The sequence below is a fragment of the Diabrotica undecimpunctata genome, chromosome 4, assembly GCF_040954645.1.
Source record: "Diabrotica undecimpunctata isolate CICGRU chromosome 4, icDiaUnde3, whole genome shotgun sequence".
NCBI lineage: Eukaryota > Metazoa > Arthropoda > Insecta > Coleoptera > Chrysomelidae > Diabrotica > Diabrotica undecimpunctata.
The window spans coordinates 44,168,245-44,192,699 of record NC_092806.1 but is presented as its reverse complement, the minus strand read 5'-3'; the positions used below and the strand labels follow the sequence as shown (position 1 = coordinate 44,192,699).

General features: G+C 33.7%; 1 protein-coding gene across 2 annotated transcripts in view; it reads left to right on the top strand.

Annotated features, from left to right (window-relative positions):
- The window catches only part of LOC140439464 (odorant receptor Or1-like), a 167,948-nt gene that overhangs the window by 29,239 nt on the left and 114,254 nt on the right, over positions 1-24,455 (top strand). For both annotated transcript variants that reach the window (XM_072529388.1, XM_072529387.1), the window contains exon 3: positions 13,577-13,812. In XM_072529388.1, the coding sequence (XP_072385489.1) occupies positions 13,577-13,812 (236 nt within the window). The remainder of the gene's footprint in view (positions 1-13,576; positions 13,813-24,455) is intronic.

The following is a 24,455-nucleotide window of genomic DNA, read 5'->3' as shown; positions in this document are numbered from 1 at the left end:
GAGGAAAGACGAAAAAGGCTCTTCCTTCCTAAATAAGTAAACACAAAAAAGTTAGGAGATTTTTCTAAACTAAAATAAACAAAATGGTTGGAAAAACAAATCAAACGTTTATTTTTGTCTCAAACAAACAGTTATCAAAAATACAGATTGCACAAGAAGCATACTAAATAACATAATAATAAAATTAACAAAATCTTACGTGCTTATCTGTTTACAAAGGAGATTGCTACAAAATTTTTCGAAATTGTTCCTAGGTTATTTATTAATACGGCCAGATTAGATTAATAAAAATTAAAGATATTCTTGTTTATGAAAATATCTTAAAATTTAACCTTCTATATAAAATATCTTTTCTATCTAATAATCAAATTAAAATTGTTTTACAACAACAGCAGATTTAAACCAAAATGTCATATGTCAACAAAACATTGTATGACAGAATAAATTATGACATTTTGTTGGCCACGCCTCTAACACATTATAAAACTTTAAATATTACAAATTCTTTTATTTTAATGAAAGCAATTATCAATTATCAAAAATAATGTCTATTTAATTTGGAAAAATTATTATGTTAATTGTTACCTTAATTCACAAACTTTGCCACTTAACTTTAAAAAAAAACTTGCTATCTCTGGGATTGGAGCTGCAAGGACAAAACTCTCAACTGGAACAAAAAGAAAACCATTTCCATACTCAGGGATGAAGATCTGACGTAGATGGTGCTGGATCAAGCAGGCAAATGACAACAAAGCTGGTGGGACATCCTATATAATCATTTTCCAAAATTTCTTCAGTTCCGGTGTACTGCACAAATCTTACGGTGATTACTCTGTTCTAAACTGCCATTATGCAAAGAGTATTATCACCTTAACCGGTCTTAAGACATTCACAAAAAAAAATGAATCCATTTATGACTGGCCATTATTTCATCGAAGTCGGCAGTATGCACAACGCAATTGAGAGAGAAAAAAGGCATATATCAGTTAACTCTGTCATGGAATGGATGACCATAATGAGAAAAACCAGATCCAGCAGAATTAATAAAAAGGCTAAGACGTATCATGTTAATCAATTAGGTTTCTCCGATATAATTGACCTTAAAGACCTTAGTACAAGAATGATTAAAAATCGCACTAAAGTACTGACGGTAATACGGTAAAATGGCTTAAAATAAAGTGTCTACGTTATGAAAAACAATATCCAGGTCTAATTAAATTCCGTTACAGTCATACTGGACCCTACATGACTCTTAATGTTTGTAAGCGAGGTCGCCAAAATACAATTACAGATATCAAAAAAGCTTACCATCAACCACTCTGAAGCATTCAAGCATTCTGAAGAAACAAGACTTAATGAAACTTTGTCGTAAAAGTATTATACCGGAAGAGCTACATCCCTGGTATGAATCGTTAGCCGTCACAAACAATACTTCAGAATATACTGCAGAACCTGCTAGAGAAGACGACGAAGAAGATCAAGAAGAAGAAAGTGAATGATTTTTTAAAACCCTATTTTGTATTCTTAAAGTTATTAATTAATAAAGTAACTAACTGGTACTTCATGTAATTTTGTTGTGCAAAAATTCACTAACTCCATATTTTCCTCAAAACATTATGAAAAAATAAACTTTGTTTGAAAAATGTTAGCACAACTTTTACACCAGATGTTTAAGTTTGTAAAAAAATATAGTTCATAAATTGTTTTTTAAAATATAATTTATAAAATCAATTTTCATCTTTAACTTCCAATCGCTCGAAACTACAAAATTGTTAGTTAGTGACTTTTCGCAGTAATACGACGATAAAATTTTTACAATTTGGTATATTTAAGCATAAACTTTAAATAGACTAGAAAATGGTACCATATTTTGGACGTCATTCATGCAAGATGTTCATTCGGAAAGCTTGTAAGATTTGAATTTAAATTATGGTGTCTTTGTTCACATACAGGTTATTTATACAATTTATACCATATGGAGAAAAACAACATAATAATTTTTATTCCCGTAATAGTTTGGGAACAAAGATAGTTTTAGAGTTTCTTTCTGTAGTTGAAAAACCCCATCTTCTTATGCTCTTCTTGCGACACTGCAGGATCTACAGGATCTTTGCCACATTTACTATAAGAGAAAACTGCACTGCAAAGTGTCCATTATAGAATAGCAACACGTTAAAAAAAAAAACACTAGGAACATTCGAGTCTGCATTTGATACAGCATCTAAAGTTTTACTTGTAAGATTGAATGATAATTCTGCTGTTAGGGTAATAACAGATAGCTGCAGATTACTACCTCTTGTTCAAACAGAACGATACAGTCGGAAAGAATACAAAAATATTCTCGTATCTCAGCCTAATGTAGTAGCCGAATACAATATGTTTATTGGTGGTGTTAATTTGCACAATAATGGCATTGCTAATTACCTAATCAGAATAAGAGGGACGAAATGGTGGTGGCCTCTATTTATGACTCTTATTGATAGCACAGTCGTAAATAGCTGGAAGATTTACAATATTGCAAATGATAGTAAAATGTCACAATTACAATTTCAAAATAGTGAACACAGAAGTGGCTCCTCACTCGGGTTGTGGACGTCCCTCCAAAGATAGTTTGCCTGGCGATGTAAGATTTGACAATATTGGTCATTTGGTTAGAAGGCACGATACAAGTTCACGAAAGAAATGTAGGTTATGCAAAAGTTTCATATAAAATAATAATCGTATTAGCCAATAGTATTGGTCAAGGGTACGTACACGCACCCTTAATTTTTTAGATGTTATTGTTAATTTTTTTTAATCATTAAAGTCTCTTAGTTGAGGTATTTTTTAACTAGTTTCAAAAAAAAAATTCGGAAAAATTATTGTTTTTCATTGCTTGGCCGTTAATGGGTTAAGCCAGCGTTTCTCAACCTTTTACCAGTTGTGACCCCCAATTTTATATAATTATTTTCACCGCGCCTCCCCCCTCATACAATAAAAATATACGAATCCAGGACCGATTTTCAGGGGGGGGGGGCTGGTGGTACATGAACTTTTTCGGTGGTGCCGAAATTTTTTTAAGGCACATTTCACACACTTAGGTTCCATAAAGACAATCAAACCTTATCGTTATTAAAGTATATTTATTTGTCAAATTTTTTAGCCAGTCTCTCTGGATCCGCCCTTGCACTAAACTTACCGGTAAACCTTAATTATCAAATTACCGAGAAGAAGTAAATTTATTGATATGTGGCAACACCAATCCAGAACCGATCGTCTCTTTTCGCGAGAAGTTCCGAGTTCCGAGTTCTCTCTCCTCCTCAGACCCAGACCTTAGTCGAGTCAATTTAGTCATTCCAGTCAGTCCTTCTGCACCTGTTAAATTTATTGTGAAGGTTTATGTTGTAGTTTACGTGTATTAATTGCAGTTCACGGTATTAAAATATTCCAAGCAGTAGGTAAATATACATAAATTTATACAAAATCATGGATAAATTTTTAACTGGGCGTAAGCGAGCATTCGATACTAGTGAAGCATCAACAAGTGTACAGGCGAGAGTGGTTCCAAAAATAAAATCAAGAAAATATTCTTAAGATTACTTAAATTTTGGGTTTACGTTTACTGAAGTAAATGAAGAAGAACGGCCTCTATGTATCATTTGCTCAAAAATTTTAGCAGCCGACAGCATGAAACCAAATAAACTTAAAAGACATTTGGAAACGCTTCGTAGTGAGTGCATTAATCAACCCCGAGAATTCTTCAAGTTAAAATTAAGATCACATGAAAAATAAAAATCATTTTTAAAAAAACTTTGACTGTGAATGAAAAAGCTTTACTTGCCTCTTATAAAATCTCCCAGCAAATAGCTAGATGTAAAAAGCCTCACACTATTGGTGAAGAGCTTATTTTGCCAGCTGCAATTCAAATTGTAGAAACTATGTTTGGAGATAATTTTGCCAAAAAATTGGAGTCTATACCTCTATTAAATAATACTGTTGCACGTCGAATTTGTGATATAGCTGAGGATGTACAGGATCAGCTACTCGGGAAGTTGCGCGACAAGCTGTTTTCGATTCAGCTTGATGAGGCAACAGATAGCAATAAAGATGCTCATTTTATTGCCTACGTTCGATTGTGTGATGGCATATCATTAGTAGGAGAACTACTTTTTTGCAAACCAATAGAACTGAAAGCAACGTCGCTCGCATTATTTGCTATCTTAAACGATTATATGAATGAATGAAGCAAAAATAGAGTAAAAGATTTGCATCGGAATATGCACAAATGGTGCTCGTGCAATGTCCGGAAAATTTCATAGTCTACAAGCGCTTGTGGGACAAAAGTCTCCAATGTATATATGGACACACTGTATGATCCACAGAGAAGCTCTGGCTTCCAAAGAAATGTCTCCTGGCCTGAATATTGTGCTAACAACGGTTGTAATAGTAGTTAATTACATAAAAATGAGATCTTTGAAAACCAGAATCTTTTCTGCACTTTGAAAAGACATGGCTGCCAGTACATTCAACATTATTATTTTATTGTGAAGCAAGATGGTTATCACGGGGGAAATTTTTACAACGTGTTTTTGAGTTAAGGCATGAAATCGCCATGTTTCTAGAAGAAAATAGACCTGAAGCCGAGATGTTTCGCGATAGTTTATTTTTGATGAAATTGAGCTACTTGGTTGGCATATTCGAGAAACTAAATACTTTGAACATTCAGTTTCAAGGAGCCAATATACATATATTGGATACGAGTGATAAAGTTAATGGTTTTTGTAAAAAATTGGAATTGTGAAGCAAAAAAACCTAGAAATGTTTGCAAGTGTAGATGAATGTATTAAAACTTACAAGGTTGAAGAACAACACGTGAAAGTTGTTTTTGTAACCATTGAAAATTATTTAGCGATGCTGACTAGAAATTTTAAGATATTTTTTTGCCGACGTAGTTACGAGTGTGTTAGGAATCCGTTCCAAATTACACCGGAAGAACTCTCTACTTCCGAAGAAGAAACCTTCATTGACTTCACGGCAAATGATGAAATCAAGAAACAGTTTAATAATAAATCCCTCTTTGAATTTTGGGCAGGAGTAAATGATGAGTTTGCTGCACTGAAAACCAGAGCGTTCCGTATACTATTGCCGTTTTCAACATCCTTCCTTTGCGAAACAAGATTTTCTGCGGTGGCTGCTTTGAAGACCAAACATAGATCGCAGCTAAATATAGAAAAAGAACTAAGAACGTCTATTTCTAATATTACATCCCGTTACGATAAACTTTATTCTACAAATCAAGCTCAAGGAAGTCACTGATTTATTATTAAACTTGTTCATAATTTAGTGTTCAGTGCTCTTTATAATTATACCTGTTATATCAGTGTTCATGTGTATTTTATTTTTTATTTTGTAAGAATTTTGTTTTGCTTTGATTTTAGTAAAGAAGTCAATGTTATTGATGTTTTTTTCGAATAGGCTCACGCCCCCTTATTAATAATACCGCGCCCCCCTAGGGGGGCGCGCCCCACCGGTTGAGAATCACTGGGTTAAGCAAATCCAATATTTTATCTGTCTCTAATATTTAAAATTGCTTCCAAACAATATTTTATTACATTTGCCAAAAGGTTGATTTGTTTTCGAATTAACTTTTACTTACAATAAGATAGCTATAAAATATTACCACTTTAATAAAGTAAATCAATATTGTAAACTTTATTTTCAGATTTCTTTTAAAATGAAATGAATGACTTTATTGCATGTATCTTAGTGTGAGTATGCACTCCGATTATTAGATTATTGTGTAATACAAACTGAAAATCTACATTATTGTAGTTTGAAGGAAAATGTTATCGATTTCAATCAATCAGCAAGACTATTGCGTCATTTACTGAATGGTCTGAATATATTCGTGATGTCCCTGCCATAAATACTGTAATGGAACTACATTTAAAGTATTTCATATTCATACATTTTGAAAACTACAATTTAAAGTTTGAATAAACGTCTGTTTATCTATATTTCCAAGGTAGCTGTATTCAATTCCCAAGGCTCCATGAAGTCTCTATTTTCAAAACATTATGGTAAAATCCATATACAGGAAAAAGTCAAGGGCCAACATGTATATACTGAATTTTATTCTTAAATATTGTTTGTTTTTTCATATATAGGTCAAACTTTATTTAAAAATAAACAATAAAACTATATTAACCATGGTAAATAAAAGGCTGATATGGTATTTAGAACAACAAAAACTCCTTATTCCACAACAAAGCGGATTTAGACAAAATCGATCCACTATAGATAAGTTAATAGACTTAGAGTCAGGAATACATAAAGCATAGCAAATAAGCAAGATTATATTGCAGTCTTTTTTGATATTAATAAAGCTTATGATATTGTCTGGCGATTCAATATCACATCAAAATTGCATAGTTGGAATATCAGAGACAACAATGTTGAATTTTATATCAAATTTTCTTTAATCTCGCAGCTTCATAGTTCGATCAGACAACGTTAACTCAGATAAAAAAAATAGGTAAAAGAAATAAATTAAGACTTACTCACAATCAATTTAATTTTACTACCAAAACGACCGGTTTCGCTTTCTACAATTTGCAAAGCATCTTCAGGTCAAACGGTACAAAGTAAATTAATTGATGACGGTACAAGAATTATTAGTTAATGATTCGGGAAACATAGTTCAAACTATCCTGTATTGCTGATGATGGGCGATCTTCGGTTTTTATTGTAACTGTTTGATAATTAGCGGGGAAGTTTCTTGAGGTGAGAGATGTTAACAAATGAAATAGGAATGAGGTATTATGTGTTTGTTTGTTAAACGAAAGTGATGTTTTATATTATTTAAATTATTAAAAGTTATTTATATTTATTTAAAAGATATATTTTAGAAATGTGTGTTAATTTATTGAAATTTTTTTACAATAAAAGGACAGTTGTATGACAATGAATGAAATAAGATGTACAATTTTGTGGGTGTGCAATTTTTTTAACATGTAATTATCAATTTTTTTTATAAAGTGAATTTGATTTCTGTTTTGGCAGAAAATTGTGATGTCAGATATGTTAAAATTATTAAAACTAAAACAATTAAGGACACTTAGGGACAAACAGAACACAATTAAAAGGACAAAACAGACATTAAATTTAATAGGGGCACTTATTGGCACTACATTACTTTTTAGGAGAGGAACTGTTCCTCTCCTAATTTAATAATGTAGGAGAAACATTAAGTTAATTACGATTGTTTTATCTGTAAAACTATTTATATAGTCATTAGGGTCATATATGGAACTGATAAGAATTAGTTTCGAGAATTTCTAACTACTGGATTTGAAATGAGTTTGTAATTCAGTCTCATTATGGTGTCCAGGCTCATAAAGAAAGGTGCGTATACGCGTATTAGAAACAATTTTATAGAACTGAGACCGTTAAATATAGTACTAGTAAATTTATTAGATTCACACAGAAATCATAAAGGATAGTTTATATTGTTTAAATATAAGTAAAAACTATTTCCTGAAGATAATCAAACAACTACTAAAAAACGTGTGACCGAAGCTACTGGAATATCTGAACACACAGAAGAAGGAATAATTCAACTTGTGAATATGTTTACAAAAGAAGATTCAAATAATTTAAAAGAATTTTCAGCTACATCTGCTAAACGGAAAGCAACTGCTACAGATTTGAGGGATTATGATTAACAGTTTATTAGGCATACAATCGACTCTTGTATCTCTTTTTGACTCTTAAACTAAGGTTTTCGTGTATCATCGAAAATCGCGAAGAAAAGTCTCGAAGAGGAGTACGATTGTATTGGAAATTTGAGTTCTCTCTACAGGATTGCAAAATATTTGAAATTCAAATAAAAAAAAGGAAAGATTTATCTACGTTTATTAATTGAATCGAATGACATTCTAACTCCACGTGTTAAGTAGTGGAGTGGAGCTTACCGTTTTAATGACGGTAAGGCACCTACATTCATGAGAGGTAATAGTAAATCCTAAATCCTTTCTGGACATCACACTAATTTCAACGTCTGTTTTAAACAGGGTCGTAAGCTGGACCATTTTGGAAGAAGAATTGCTCAGCTTACATAAGTATGTGAGTTTTGAAATAGCTAGTAATTGGCAGAAACGGAAATATGGGGATATCAATCTAAAGAGATGTTTAAATGACGAGATTTTTATAGGTGCTTTTGGCTTGATTGGTCCAGGATGCGACGATGTGTGTGTGTGTGTGTGTGTGTTGATTGAGGATCAGAGTGCTGCATAGGAGTTGGCTTGTGTAAGATCAAATGGGAGGTATGAAAGAAAACAACCAGACTGGTGAAAAGAGCGGCTTAAACATCTAAGGACAAATTGCTTAAGAGTAAGAAGCGAGTGTAAGAGGTTAAGAAGGATGCAAGCAGGAGATTTGGAAGAGAGAATAAATAAATTAAAGCGAATGCAGAATAAATACAGGAATGAGATAAAAAGATTTAAGAGAGAAAGGTGGAGTAATCTGTTTCAGGAGAAGGGTTACTGGTTTCGTAGAGGCGAAACCTCTTACTGAGTTGAAACTCGACTAGGCTGTTAAACGGATGAAAATCCGAAAGGCATCTGGCATAGATGGAGTCATGTCGGAGACAGTAAGACTTGCCCCTCTAATATACCTGTAGGTTTTCCTGATATTGCTAAATAAACTGCTTAAACAAAAGCAGTTTCCAACTACGACGAAAGAAGCTAAGGTTGTGCTTATCCCAAAAGGTACAGGTGAAGACGAAAAAGTGCGATTTAGGCAATTTGCCTTCTTAGTTTAGTCGCATAATTAAACGAGCAGAAAGGGCGCCTTGGGCGAGAGCTGGAAAAAAAGCATGCGCTGAGCGACTGCCAATATGGTTTTAGGGCCAAAAGAGTCACTATAGATGCGCCACAGAAGTAACCCTTTTAGTCACACAGAATACAAAGAGAGGAGTGGCTCTCATCCTGCTTGCCGTCCTCATCCTGCTTGACATCCCCATCCTGCTTGACGTTCTCATCCTGCTTGACGTCAAGAATGCCTTTAACACGGCATGATGAGAAAAATCATATCCAGGCTGAGAGAATTGGGCGTTAATGAGTACCTGGTCAACGTAATTGACAAACCCTTTACTAACACGTCCATAAAAAAAAAAGATACCAGCATCAGTTTATCGCAGGGTGTTCCACAGGGTTCAGTACTAGGTCTCATCTTGTGGAATGTCCTGTACGACGGGGTGTTGAGGCTACATATGCCAAGGGGATGCACTCTTGTAGCTTATGCCGATGGTTTTCGCACTGGTTGCGAAAGGACAGTCAGAAAACGGATATGGCTAATGCGACTAACAGCCCTGCAAGAATTAGTAGGTGAATCAGAGAAAACGATCTACAGCTAGCTCCTGAAAAAAGCAGAAAGCAAGAAAAGTTAGCATGTTAGTTCTAAAAATGAAGCCGGGACAAATCCTCTCTTCGTTTTATAGTGGAAGATGTGGAGGTTGTACCGGTTAAATCGGTAAAGTATCTGGTAGTTTAATTGTCGAAAAGACTGAGGTTCGAAGTACACATCCAAAAGACGCTAAAGAATGCGAATCGAAATCTGTACGCGTTGATACAGCTGATGACAAACATTGGAGGCCAAGGCAGCACCAAAAGAAGGATGCTAAATGGAGTTTTCCAGTCGGTGGTAACATACGCTGCCCCCGTGTAGTGTAACGCACTAAACACTTCGACATACGCCAAGCTGATGGAGACTTGGCAAAAACAAATGCTCTTCGGGGTGTCTAGTGCATACAGGACGGTTTCAAATAAGGTTCTGTATGTCATTGGAGCGGTGATACCGACCAATGTGTTGTGCAAAGTTCGAGCGAGGGTGTATGTAAGGAGGATGGATGTAAATATAGATGAGAATGAGAGGTAAAAAACGATAGTGGAGTAGCAAAGGGAATGGGCGAATGATAGTGGAAAGGCAAGGTAGACGAAGGAGCTTAGTTCTGATTTGAAGCCGTGGTGAAAATGTAAGTTTAGGAAACTGAAACTGGACTACTTTCTGAGGCAGTTTCTGACCCGACATGGATTTTTTACACCTTCACAAATAGAATAGGCAAATCTACCTCGACAGACTGTACTGTTTTTGGGGTACCGGAGGCTCCCGCCTATATTTTTAACTGCCAGAAATGGGTAAATGAGAATGGAGATTTCGAGAGGCGAGTGGGTTTCGGGCTAGATGAAAGAAACATGGTAAACATTTACAAACAATTTTAAAAGGAGAGAAAGAATGGACAAGTACACTGTCTGATTTCTGGGGTGATAAAAAAGAAGGAGCAGGACGACAGAGGAAATTGAACCAAGAATCTGAAATTTATGGTTATTAGTATTTATTAGTTTATGGCCTAACACAAATATCTACGGATTTAAATAAAGATTTACGGTAAGGGGTATGATTATTTGTAAGTTTTTAATTTTTTATTTTAGTTGTTCATAGAAAGATAAGACCACCTCTCTGGATCGGTGGTACAGGTTTTAGCCGGAACGCGGTTAATCCGGCACTGTTCTGGGGTTTTCTGATCTAGTATCTTACTCGGCTGAAAGATACCACAGTGTCTTGCTCCGTAACGTTAGATGTCTAAAAAGGATTTCCCCCCACCGTTGCCTGCCAAAATTCAATAAATACCTTCTTAGGCTCTTACTGAAATCTGGCAATACAGCAATTAAAAAAAAAAGGAAAAGTAGTCAGACGGTATTAAATACTACACAAGTAACGGTAAGTCAATTGTATATATTGATGAAATGTATATACATGCAAGACATACGACGCGGAATAGCTGGTCAAATGATAGTGCTACATAATTATTCAAAATCCTTTTAAAAGAAACTAAGTTAGTTATTATACACTGTATTGGACAAATAAGTTTAGTACCGAATGCCCTTTTGGTTTTTACTTCAGATTTTAAGTCGGGAGATAATCATGATGAAATGAAAATTACGAAAAATAGTTAGAAGAAAAGTTAATCTCCAATTTGCCTGTAGGATCTGCTGTTGTGTCTCACAATTCTTCATAATTTAATTTACATAACAATAGAGCATCTACTAATAATTCTCAAAAAAACGGATATGTTACCTTGGTTAACAACAACAAATATAACAATTGTATTATATAGAGATTATCTTTTTCATGTACCATGTCCTTTCAGAACGTTGGTTACCATCATACCTATCTTAATTTTATTTACTGCCACACTAAATAGCATTCTTGTTTCAACACCATACCAATCTCGCAAATTCTTCAACCATGCGGTTCTTTATTGTCCTGGACTTGGGTACTATTTTTTCTTGCATAATATTTTGTAGCAACCTATATTTGGGACCTCTCATTACATGTCCGAAGTACTCCAACTTTCTCTACTTGATGCTTTTTATGATCTCAGTAGTCTTGCTGAGACGTTCTAGTATTGTGGAGTTTCGAATCTTTTCCACCCAGGAAACTTTTAAAATTCTTCTATAGCACCACATTTCGAAAGCCTCAAGGCGATTTAGATCGATTTTATTCACAGTCCAGGACTCTAAACCATAAAGTAAGACCGAACACGTAGGAGCGGAGTAGGCGGATCCTCAATGCCAATTTTAGGTCTGTAACATAACAGCTTGGACATCCTTTTAAAATCCGCTCTAGTCTGCTCTATCCTAGATCTAATTTCGCCGAGACTTTCTGCGTTACAATTTAATTGCTTTTCAAGGTAAACGATTTTATAAACTTGCTCACGTTTGGTATTATTTACATATATAGATGGTTTTATATGCTATACATATGTATAGTAAATAAATATTTACTTATTACGATTATTTTGGTTTTCCGTATGTTCAGATCCAGACCTGCCTCCCTACAACTCTCAACGACACTATCAAGTAGTGTTTGCAGATCTTGACTAGAAGCTAGGAATATTGTATCGTCCGCAGATCGCAAATTATTGATGACTTCACCGTTCACAAGTATTCCTTTTTGTTTTTCAGAAAGTGCTTTTCTGAAAATTCTTTCGGAGTAAATGTTGAAAAGCAGGGGTTACAAGAGGCATCCCAGTCGTACTCCTATTTTAATATTAAGAGCCTGTGATTCCGCACCATCTCTGCCGTCCAAAACAATGTCTTTTAGAGCTTCGATCAATATAGAGTGCTTAACACTATCAAATGACTTTTGGAAGTAAATAAAACAACAGTATATGTCTACAGATATATCTCGATATCTTTGAGCTAGTACGTTTATTCCAAACAGTACTCCCTCGTTCTAAACCCGTTACGAAAACCAAATTTTGTGTCATCCAGGTATTCCTCTCATTTATTGTAGATACGACCATGTATTACCTTCAGAAAAATTTTCAATAAGTGGTTTAACAAACTGATGGTTCTATAATCAGCACAGGTTTTTGCTGTTGTCTTCTTAGGTGGAGCTATAAACAGTGAATTAGACCAACCATTAGGTAGTTAGTTGTCCGCTGATGGTAATTCTGGTAAATGGTATTGAAAAACGAAGTTATAGCTTCTAAAACATTGCTATCATTTATAAGCTTATATATTTCAGTTGGAATTTCGTCAGGACCAGTCGCTCTGCCATCTTTGAATCATTGTATGGCTTTTATAACCTCAGAGCGTGTTATTAGGGGTCCGTCGCAGTTAGTAATATCGGAAGGTGAACTACTCCTATCGTCTTCGAATAGGTTCGTGACGTAATTTTTCCATTCTTTAAGTTTGTCGTCTACTTTAAATATAACTTTACCATGTTCATCCTGTAGCAATGCAGTTTGTTTCTTATTAGATATATATAGAGATTATATTCAATATAAATTAAACAAGTTGCTGCAAAAATGTTCTCATATTTCCTTAAAACTTCCAGCAACATCCAGAATTAAACCCTATAGAAATGGTTTGGACGCAAAAATAAACTGTATTTATAGTCCATTACCTAGTATATGGTAAATAGTACAACTTTTTACTTATAAATCTTAATATTTTTTTATTAATATAATTTCTTTGGGTGCAAAATGCTTTAATTTTAAATATCTGTTAAAAAAAAACCAATTTTTAACAAAATACTTTATAATGTGATTAATGTTTTCACTAAATGCAAAATAAATAGACATATTATAGGTATATAGTAATTATTATTTAAATGGGAATAAGCCACAATTAAAGGTTAAAATACGTTTACTGACGTTTCAATTTCCACTTCGGAAATCGTTCTCAAAATACTCAAAATCGTATTTTGAGAACGATTTCCGAAGTGGAAATTGAAACGTCAATAAAGTACTTTAACCTTTAATTGTGGCTTATTCCCATTTAAATAGTAATTACTTTAAAATGCCACAAGAAAATGGCTTCAGAACAATATATTATATATAGAGTTGGTTAAACTTTACTTGTCTTTTAAATATCACAAATATTATATTTCATTTCTCTTATCATTGTTTATTATACAATTAGACCTAACATGTGTATAATATATTGCCTGTCGATAAATAACCTCTTATATTTCATTAAAATAAATCCATAAAATAAATAAGCCAGACTAACTTGATTTTACATTTTAGTCCACACTGAAGATGCTAATGCTTACTTATCATGCCGCTCCTTTGCGTGAAATTCTAAGCAATATTTCAACTAAATTCTGGCCATGTAGGATTTTACCAGATCATCTAGAGGAGTACAAGTCTAGCTACCGCAACGGATTGGGTGCCATGCTGTCATTAACGTGTTCAGGAATGTTCTTTTCAGTAGCTTCATTAGTGGTGCCATTGCTCTCTGCCAATAGAGAACTACCTTTCAGGTAATTAGGAATTAATTAATTTTGAAAGGTTATAAAATTGTGAAAAAAAAAAGTCAAACATAATATAAATTGTGTGGTTGGTTGTATACCATAGTTTATAAAACTTACAGAGAAGTAAAGACTTTCAGTGTATAATGGTATATTTTATTAAAAATTCATTTAAAATTTTATCCAGAAGGATTACAATTATTCAAAACGTTTTCTGTCCAGTCTGGCAGTCCAGTTTGGTAGTGAAAAAGTCCAAGCAAAAGAGTCTAAGGACGAGTGGGGAGCATAGCCCAGTGAAGGGGGCTTTCAGGGTATAGGAGACCCTATATGGGAGCCGGAATAAGACTAAACTGTCTTGGCTTGATATGACAAATGTTCATGTTAGGGATAGGGTTAGGAATAGCTTTATTTCGAAATATGAACATACCCGTTTAGGATCGTTGGATCCTTGTCAGCCTTGAGTTGAATGTATTTGTGTTGAACGAAATCAAAACAGACCGAAAAACCAACTGAGGCAGTGGTGTTCTTCTGGTGGAGCATCTTGGAGGCTTAAAGCCTTGGCTTAGAAAGTGCACAGTTTTTATAAATTTTTCTATTTTATCGATATGTGAATTTCAAAGTCAATAGGCCAATCGTAAATTGTGTAGAAGTTAAAAGGCAGGGCGATACGCATCGACGTGCTCATTGGTCCACAGATTAAAGCACGCGATGATAAATATATTTGCACTTTAAAATTAAACAAATAAATGTGAAATTTTGACTGTTAAACTACCAAAATGTGAAAAATACATTTTAAAAGTAGTTGAAACTGTCTTCGAAAATAAAGGTGAAAACCTTTGAATTACACGGAATTTAATCACGGTTAATAATTGTAACGATTTAATGAAAAGAGGTCAATGTTATAAAATTTCACATATAGGGAACGTATATCTTCCCTGTTCGAAAGGAGGACGACTTTGTCCAACGGTTAGTGCCAGCCAACTGACTAGGTCAGGGAGGATGTAAAATTTATTAAAACTTGACAGTTCCTTAAAATAGCGGAAAGGTGATTTTTGGCGACCACTCTAATAGCCCAATATAGGTATAGTGTGTAATAATCTTGTATTTATTAATTAGAACACCGGGGGATTTTATTTCTCCTCCTGAAATGTTGCTCACTGCCAGTTGGGGCAGTACCTTCGATCTGGTTCGAGTGATAATAAATAATTAAAATGTGTTACCTTACGTTGGCGATCACACTTCTCGGATTATACTTAAAAAAACACTTACGACTTGAAAAACTTTATTTTGCACTATGATACAAACATTCTGTGGTGAAAAATGAGCAAATTATTTTTTAATAATCAAATATGACAATGACAATGACTGATGTTTTTTTTAATAAAGTTGAGAAGGGAATGTGTGTGTACGTGACTATTTCACTCATCTTAAAATTTTCACATAATCTGACCAATCACAAACCAAAGACAGCTTGTGTTATCGCGAAAACACCAACTGTCTTTCAATTCTGATTGGTTTATCAGCTTCGTGTTTTCAACGACGTAACCATGCAAAGTTTGACGTTTGCCAAAAAAATTATTGTAGCTGTATACGTCAAAATGAGTCGTTTCGGTGGTACTTCAAACAAAGTTATAAACCAAAACATTAAAGAAAATATACCGAGTAACACAAGAAAATCTAAATCTTATATATGGAGACAATTTATGATGTTCTGTGTGGATCGCAACTACAAATTAGATGCAGAAAATAACAACGAAAGACTAACTAAATTCCTTCCTCTCATCCTACTGAATTTTTGACCTATCACTTTGTTCATGAAATAGCAATAATTATGTTTAAGTACAAAGGATATTTTTTGTGAAGTTGGTTACCTATGTAATTAGAGAATTATTAGCTGGTTTAAGCAAGATGCTACTAGAATGTCCGCAACGAAACAGAAAACCACCAATGCTCATCGAAAAACACAATATAGAGTCGCTAGCAACAGAGAGTACAAAACTCCTTTATGAGAACAGGATTACCAGCAAAGTAAAAGAGATCGAGTTACAACCAGAATGGGGAGTAGAAGATACTTGGCAAAAAATCAGGAAATGCATCAACCAAGCAGCACAAAAAGCAATTGGAAAGCGGAAAATTACCACGAGGGCGATAAACCACACCAAACCTTCGTTTTGTCAAGAAGTTAAAGAACTCTCTAAATTAAAACGCAAATGCTACCTAAGATATAAAGGCACACAATCGGAAGAAGCTCTCGCAGAATATGTCCAAGTAAGAAACGAAGTAAACGGAAGAATAAAATCAATCAAAAGAGAACATTGGGCTTAATTCACCAACGGCGTACATGGTGCCCAAAAGAAAGCATGGGAAATGCTTCAGAATAGAAAAAAACAGTTAACGAGTTCGTACAGACCAAGGGAGTACCTATAGAGACATGGCGACAGCATTTTAAGAAGCTATATGATGCTAAGGAAACGTTGAATAAAGATCGAAAATCTAAAAAACAGAAAATCACCTGGAACATATGGTATATCCAATGAACTCTTAAAATATGGAGGCCCTGAACTTGCAAGTAAACTGTCACAACTATTTAACAAAATCTTAAACGACACAGAAACACCAGAGGAATGGCATAAGAGCATCACAATCCCCATATTTAAAAAAGGACACAAACTTACCCACAAAACTACAGAGGAAGAACCCTCTTAAATACAATGATGAAACTTTTCATAAGTATTTTTAGGGACAAATTGGAAAGGCATATCACTAATGCTGAAGAACAACAAGGTTTTACAAGAGGGCGGTCTGTCAGCGGAGTTCGGCATGCCAGCGTATATTTGCTTCATTGATCTGACGAAGGTATTTGACAGGATTCGCCTGGGAGACATTCTAAATATAGTAATAGAAAATAAAACGCCGACCAACATAACAAAGATAGTCCATAACCTAAATAACAACAATGTAACCCAAGTTAGAGCAGGAGACCAATTCACTGAAAATATTCTAACACCTGGAGGAATTGGATAAGGCGACAGTTTAGTCCTTTTCTTGTTTAACCTACTAGATCTCTCAATCTCGGATACAGAATGGGCAACAAAAGAATTGGTATGGTGTGTTACGCAGATGATGCAGCAATTATTGCTGAATCAGAAGATGATCTTCAGAGACAGCTCTTTCAGTTCTTTCAGATAGGCCGCCAACTAAATATGACCATTTCTACCAACAAAACTAAATGTATAACAATAGCAAAAGATCCACTCAGATGTAAGTTGGTGGTTGAGAACAACCCCATAAAACAGGTGATGCAAGTCAGATATCTGGGTATAGATATATCAAGCAGAAACGACCCAGTAAAGGACCTAAGGAGTCAGATCAACTAAGCATCCGCATTGTCGGGATGTCTGCGGGAGATAGTCTGGTCAAATCCGTATATGCGCACAGATATTAAAATTAGAATCTAAAAGACTTGCATACGACCGATCATGACATAAATATGGCATAGAAGTGTGTCAAGATACCAACAAAACGAAACAGATGCTAAGGGTTGCCGAAATGAAAATCCTAAGAACAATATTTGGCAAACAAGAAGAGACATTGTGAGAAATATTAACGTTAGAGAGCAGTGCAAAATTCAAGATATTGTAAGATGGGGAAGGCAGCGAAAAAGGATGTGGTACAGTCATGTAAGACGAATGGATGAGAATAGACTCCCAAAAATTGCCCTAGGAAACAACCCGCCCGGTTCAAGACCTCCCGGAAGACCACCTAAAAGATGGAGTGATAGTTGGCAATCTAACTCCCAGGAAATTAACCATACGCAGCTTCAGAATCAAACAGATCGAAAGATCTCCAAGAAGTAAAAGAAGAAGAAGATGTGAACTAAGTAAAATTGTGAAATAAGTATCTATGGTTATAAATTATTAATGTATATATATATATATATATATATATATATATATATATATATATATATATATATGTATATATATATATATATATATATATATATATATATATATATAAATGTATATATACGAGCATACAGCTGGCGTTTTTTGTCGCATTATAATTTCCAGCATTTTCTGTCGAAGCAATCTTCAGTTTTTAAATCTCTCGCAGTCATATCTTCGACATGTTCTCTCCATGACCCTCTTGGTCTACTTTGTTTTCTTCTTGTGGCTGGAGTCTATTTTTCTATCTTTTTTGGCTATCTATTTTCAGGAATTATCTGCAGGTGTCCATACCAGTTTAGTCTTTTGGCTTCGATAGTATCTATTATGTCTAGGTCAATTTCCATTTCTCTCCTAATGCCTACGTTCCTCACTCTATCAAGTCTAGTGTGCTGGCTACATCCACCCAATACTTTCTATTATTGTGTTATAAATTCTTCTATTATTTTCTTTTGTTATTTTATTATTCCACAATAGTCCGTGTAGCTGTCTAATGGCTGATCTTGCTTGGCCAATCCTAGAATATTAAAATGAAATTTATTTAACTGCTATGTCTTTATTTAATTTATAATGTCTTTATTAAAAGGTTCTTATTTTAATTTATTAAAAAGCACAATAATTTATATAAGTTTATTAACCACTAAGAATACATAATTTATTTTAGGCGAACGTAACAATTAAAATCGCGAGCGGGTCTTCTTCCAAATTAACTGATCCCCTTCAATTACAGTTCCATTATTATATATGAAGTCCTGTTATTCGAGAACGGCGGCGATCTCCCCAGAAGCTCAGACCGGTTTTAATTCGGTCTACCTGGACACCTCGAATCGGTTGATTCATCATAATTTGGGTCTAGATCCTTCGCCGAAATTTCTACAACAAAACAGAATTAGTCATAATATATTTACAGTTATTTTAGGCCATGATATTTATCGTAACAATATATTTCTTTGTTACTACCTGCTTTTTATGTCATTTGGACTCACAAGTATTTAAAGAATTCAGTTGATTTTATAGTTCTCATTTCAATTTGTAGGCTCTTTGATTTTTCTCCTCGGTGAACTAAATACTCGGTTTTTTGTATATTAATTGTAGACCCCACTTGATGTACTCCTCCTTCAATGTTCTATGCATGTAGTCTATATCGCTCTCGTTTTTAGCTAGAATGACTGGGTCATCAGCAAAGCGTATCGTGTACAACCGCTTGTCTGTGATTGGAATGCCCATATTAAAACAGTATTTTCTCCACATTGAGAGTGCCTAAGGTTCTCAAGCTATGCAGCAGCCTTGCTTGAGACCCTTACTAATAGGACTTTCTCTAGTTAATTTGTTTCCAGTTCAAATGTTTACCGTTATATTTTTGTAAATCTGTTGCACTGCTTTGATATATTTTTTTATTCCTTGTTTTTCCATTGCTATCCAGAGCATTGAAAGTGGTACACTACCGTATGCCTTTGTCAGATCTATAAAGACTACGTCGGTTAAAGGTTGTGGGCTAATCTTTTTTTAATAACCTGCTTTAGACAAAATATGCTTTCTATACAGAACTTGTCTGAATGAAAGCCATTCTGTTCTTCTACATCTCTCATTTCTTTTTTAATTGTATTTTCGATTATTTTTCCATAAAGACTTGAGAGTGAATTTATGGCACTTAGTCTCCTGTAGTTTGAACAGCTCTTTATATCTTTTTTTTTGTAAATGTTGTTAATATGTGCTTTTGTCGACTCTGTTGTGAGTAATGTTCGATTCAAGATTTTTCTCCTATTAAATCTTTTCTACTCACTTCTTTTCTGTTTGTTCTCAGGTTTTTGTCAGGAAACATTTTTTGCTTTAGTTACTAGATTTTTTACTTCTCTGTTTGATTTTGCGTATGTTTGTCTATTATCTGGATCATTTGTTTGCAGCCACTTCTGACATTGTCTTGTTTTTTGTTGTTTACTGCATTAGCGGTGTCATTTGTCCACCAGAATGGAGTATCATTTTTGTTTCTTTGTATCGTGCTGAGTTCTTCACAAGCTGCTTCATTGACTTTATTTATTATCTTTTGGTAGGTATTCTGGACTGAAGAGTAGATCAGGTTTGTTAATTTTTGGCTAAGCCGTAACTTATAATAATTGTTTATTAACGATGAAATTAAATATTTGAGATATTGATTATTAAAAAATCAGAACACTATGGGTCTGAAATGGACAATGTCAAAGACCAGGGACTATTGAAGAATATTCTGGAAAATTAGTGATGAAAATATTGTAAATTGTAAAAATAAAACGAAAGAATTTTTGTTATATTAGAAAAGATGTGGGGAGAGTGGATGCTAAAAATTGAATGTCTAAAGGTAGAAATAAGATGAATTTGAAGTGATCTTATAAATGAAAATGTGCGACTTGATTGTGGCAGAGTGTACTGGATTAAATAATGTGTTTGGAAAAAGGTTAAAAGGTATAATGGAAAAGGATGATACAATAAAACTTGTTATAGAAAACGACGTCATCGAAGCAGTTAACGAATTTGTATACCTGGGAACGCTCGTCAATACTGAAAATGACACTACCGCAGAGATAAACCGCAGAATTTGCACGGTTATTAGATGCTATTTTGGGCTTAATCTCCTTTTTAAATCTACAGTTATATCAAGAAATACAAAAGTAAAACTCTACAAAACAATAATACTACTAACCAGTCCTAACACATGGTTCAGAAACCTGGACTTTAACAAAAAGCAATAAAAACATCTTAGGATGTTTCGAAAGAAAAATACTAAGGCGAATCTATGAAGCGGTAAATAAAAATGGTGTCTGGAGAAGACGATACAACTTCGAACTCTATAGAATATACCAGGAACCAGATATCGTAAAACACATTAAGATAGGACGTCTGAGGTAAGTAGGCCATGTAATGCGGATGGAGCAAACCGACCCAGCTAGAAAAACGCTCCTTGATAGACCTATTGGCCAAAGAAGAAGAGAAAGACCCAAATCAAGATTCCTAGATAACATAGATCAAGATATTAGAAATATGGAAATACGTGCTTGGCGGAGGAAGGAGATGGATAGGGACGACTGGAAAAAAATTCTTGGGGAGGCTAGGACCCACACAGGGTTGTAAAGCCAAAATGGCTTTACAACCATTATTAATTAGACAGTAGAAAGTAAAATGCTCGTTAAGAAAAGGGGGCAAATGGATCACAGTAATACAATAGTAGGAGAATTGTAATGAATGAACTAAAATGACTGAAGATTAAGGAAAAAGTTAACGGTGTATGGCAGTCACAATTAAAGGAATGACAATTGACGCAATTGGGGCTAGTCCACATGTCTTTAACAATCTCCACGTTTTCATAAAGGTGCAATCATAATAAATTTTTTTCTTGTATGTTCAGACGGTATTTGTTAACTTTCAGGTGATGAGAAAATACTGATCTGTGTTTTCGTTTAGAGGTTCTGAGACTGATACAATTTAATTTTTTTCAATAAGTGGGTGTTTTAAATTGTTTTATTTGATTTATATTGTGTTAGTGATCTCAGCACAAAAACATTAAGTTAAGAAATAAAATATTTACATCGTTAGTTAAAATAAACTTCTTGCTGGGACAGTTACAGGTTAACGATATTGACAAATTTAATTAGGCGTCCCTAAAAAGGACCTGCTGTTAATGGTTACTAAAAATGTAATAAAAGTTCACAATAAAATGCGAAGTGTATCATTCGCGCCATAACATCTTTACGACGGGTTGTATAAATTATTCCTCTATAAAAGTTAACAAAAAAAATTATCTGCTAAGGTATTATATTTTTAACGTTCTATTTTAGGTTTTTTAATTTTTAACGACATTTTTAATGAGGTGTCTTCATGAATATACAGTGTGCCATAATAAATAAAAATGCTTGTAAATAAATTGGTTCTTGGAAATAATCCGCCTTCGATACTAGTTTTTCTCTTTGCTTTTTGGTTATAAATATCTATTAACTTCTTAATTTACTTTAACATAATAGTGATGGATATCTAGATAGACGCCCTCTTCATAATGATTTCTTCAGAATATAATTTCTGAAGTGATCATTTTATATCTAAGCATTACCAGCAGTCACTTTGTAGAAAGTTATAACAAAACTAATATTTATCACTATATTTTATTATTCTTGTAAACAGGGTGTTTTATTAAAAATTGTCCATAAAGTAACTGGAGAAACCTTAGCACAGAACATAAAGATTTAACTTAAAACACAATAAAATATTTCTCCTTAGCGAGTACCAAGATACATTTGTACATGATTTTAGCCCATTGTTTTAACACCTTTTAGTATTTTTAGTTCAAACGTGACAAACAGTTTACACATGTTAGAATACTTTTTTTTTTATTTTAATAACGCATCAAGCACGCAGGGTTATTAGCGTATTTAGATTATTGTGACAGTTGATACAATTACTGTATATATATATATATATATATATATATATATATATATATATAAGTTTATAATAATAATATGTATGTGTATTAGAATGTATGTTTTAGATCTTTTGAAGTAGTTGACAGTCTTTAAGATAAGAAAATATTTTATGGGTATGTGTATTTTCTTCTAGGGCATCTCTTAGGGAGTTGGGTATGCTATATTTGAGTCGTTCACTGTTATATTTGGGACACTGTATTAAAAAATGTTTTACCGTTAGATCACTGTTGCACACTTCACACACTGGTTTATTTTTGAGCTTTAATAAATATGCGTCATGAGTAAGTCGTGTATGGCCGATACGGAGACGGGTAAGTATCACTTGCTCTCTTCTGTCTTTAATTTTTGGTTTTCAAAGATGTGGATGTTTGTTGACTTCGTATAGCCTTGATGAAGTGTTGTTCCACGTTTGTTTCCATTTTTGAATTATTTTTTGTTTTAAGTATGGTTTTAAATCGTTTTGTACCAATATATTTCTTTAGACATCGGGTTAGTTGGTGCGTTTTTAGCCAGTTTATCTACAACTTCGTTACCTTTAATTCCGACATTCCGAAGGCACCCATAACAAGTAAACTTGGATGTTTTTATTTGAAATATTTTTAAGTTCTTTTTTAATAAGAAGTAGAATGGGGTTGTCATAGTACAATTGAGTCAGTGAGGATAATGGACTTAGAGAATCTGTGATTTTTATACATCTTCTGAGGAGTCTTCCGAATAAATTGCTGCTCCAACTCTGTCTTTATTTTTTAAAGCATCGGTGTATACGTTGTAGGTATTGCCATATCTGTTTCATAGTGTATGAAACTTTTGTTTAATGAGGATTGACGATAGATGATATCTCTGATTTTGATAGATTTGTTAGACTGATGTCGATAGCAGGAATAGATATGTCCATGGTTGTGGATTGAAGAGGTATCATACGTTTTTTGAAATTAAAAATGTATGTAATTTGGATAAGTATGATTGTATACAAAAGTAAAAAGGATGATTAATTTAACGTGTTTGTTGAAATTTATTTGTAAATCGATAAGCAAAAACGTTATGCAGTACTGGATTATTTCGGTTTGATGACACTGCTGCTGCATATGTTAGGCTTAGATATTGTTTTATGAAAGAAAAAGGAAGTTCTTCACTTTCCCAATAGAAACTTTGAATGGGGCTTGTGTAATGAGCTCCTAAAGAAATATGTAGACATCTATTTTGGATAATATCCAGTGACTTTAAATGTGTTTTTTTGGGGGAGTTGTAGACGATGGCTACGTTGTCAAGTTTTGATCGAATTATGGATTTGTTCATAAGTATTAAACTTGAATAATCGGCACACCAGCTTTTAAAAGCAAGTGATCGTAGTAAATTTATACCAGATAGACAGGATTTTTTTAGCTGTTGAATATGTATCTTCCAAGTTAATTTTTTATCAAACGTCGTACCCAAGAATCGGATTTCTTCTACATAATCTAGTTTTTGTTCGCCTCCATATAATTCTTTATTTGATTTCTCTTTGAGAAACAGATTGCTTTCGTTTTTGAAGTGTTAAACTGAAGTCTACTTGTAGCTGACGATTCCTCAATATGTGTTAATGCTTTTTGAATGTGATTGTAAATCGTTTTTATGTGTTTTCTCTACAGAGTTATGTTTCTCTTCGTCAGCGTATAATCTAGCTTTGACGGTGTTTTCAATTTGTGTTAATATCGAATTTATTGCTACTAAGAATAAAGTTGTGGTTTAGTTTTATCCTTGTGGCATACCATTTTGTTTGGGAATATGTTTCGTCAATTCCAATTTGAAATTGTCAATTTTCAAGAAAATTTTTCAAACTGTATCACATGCTTTGCTTATATCAAAAAATATTCCAACACAGTGCTGTTTTATTGCGAATGCTTCGTGGATCTCTGATTCTAAGTCAACAAGGTTGTCTAAATTTGAGTATTGTTTTCGGAAACCACATTGTTCTGAAATAAATTATTTGTTTGATTCTAAATACTACATAAGCTCATTGTTTATTATCTTTTATAATACTTTACCTATGCTACATGTGAGTGATATCGGTAGGCATCTTTTTGGATCTGATTTTGGTTTGGTTGGTTTTAGAATAGGTATTATGATTGAATTTTTCCATGATTTAGGAAATACCTTTTTGGATAGGATTATATTATAGATTTTGAGTAGATGTTCTTTAGATTGAAGGCCTAAATTTTTAAGAAATATAAACGGTATATTGTAGGGTCCAGGACAAGTATTCTTACAATTCTGAAAT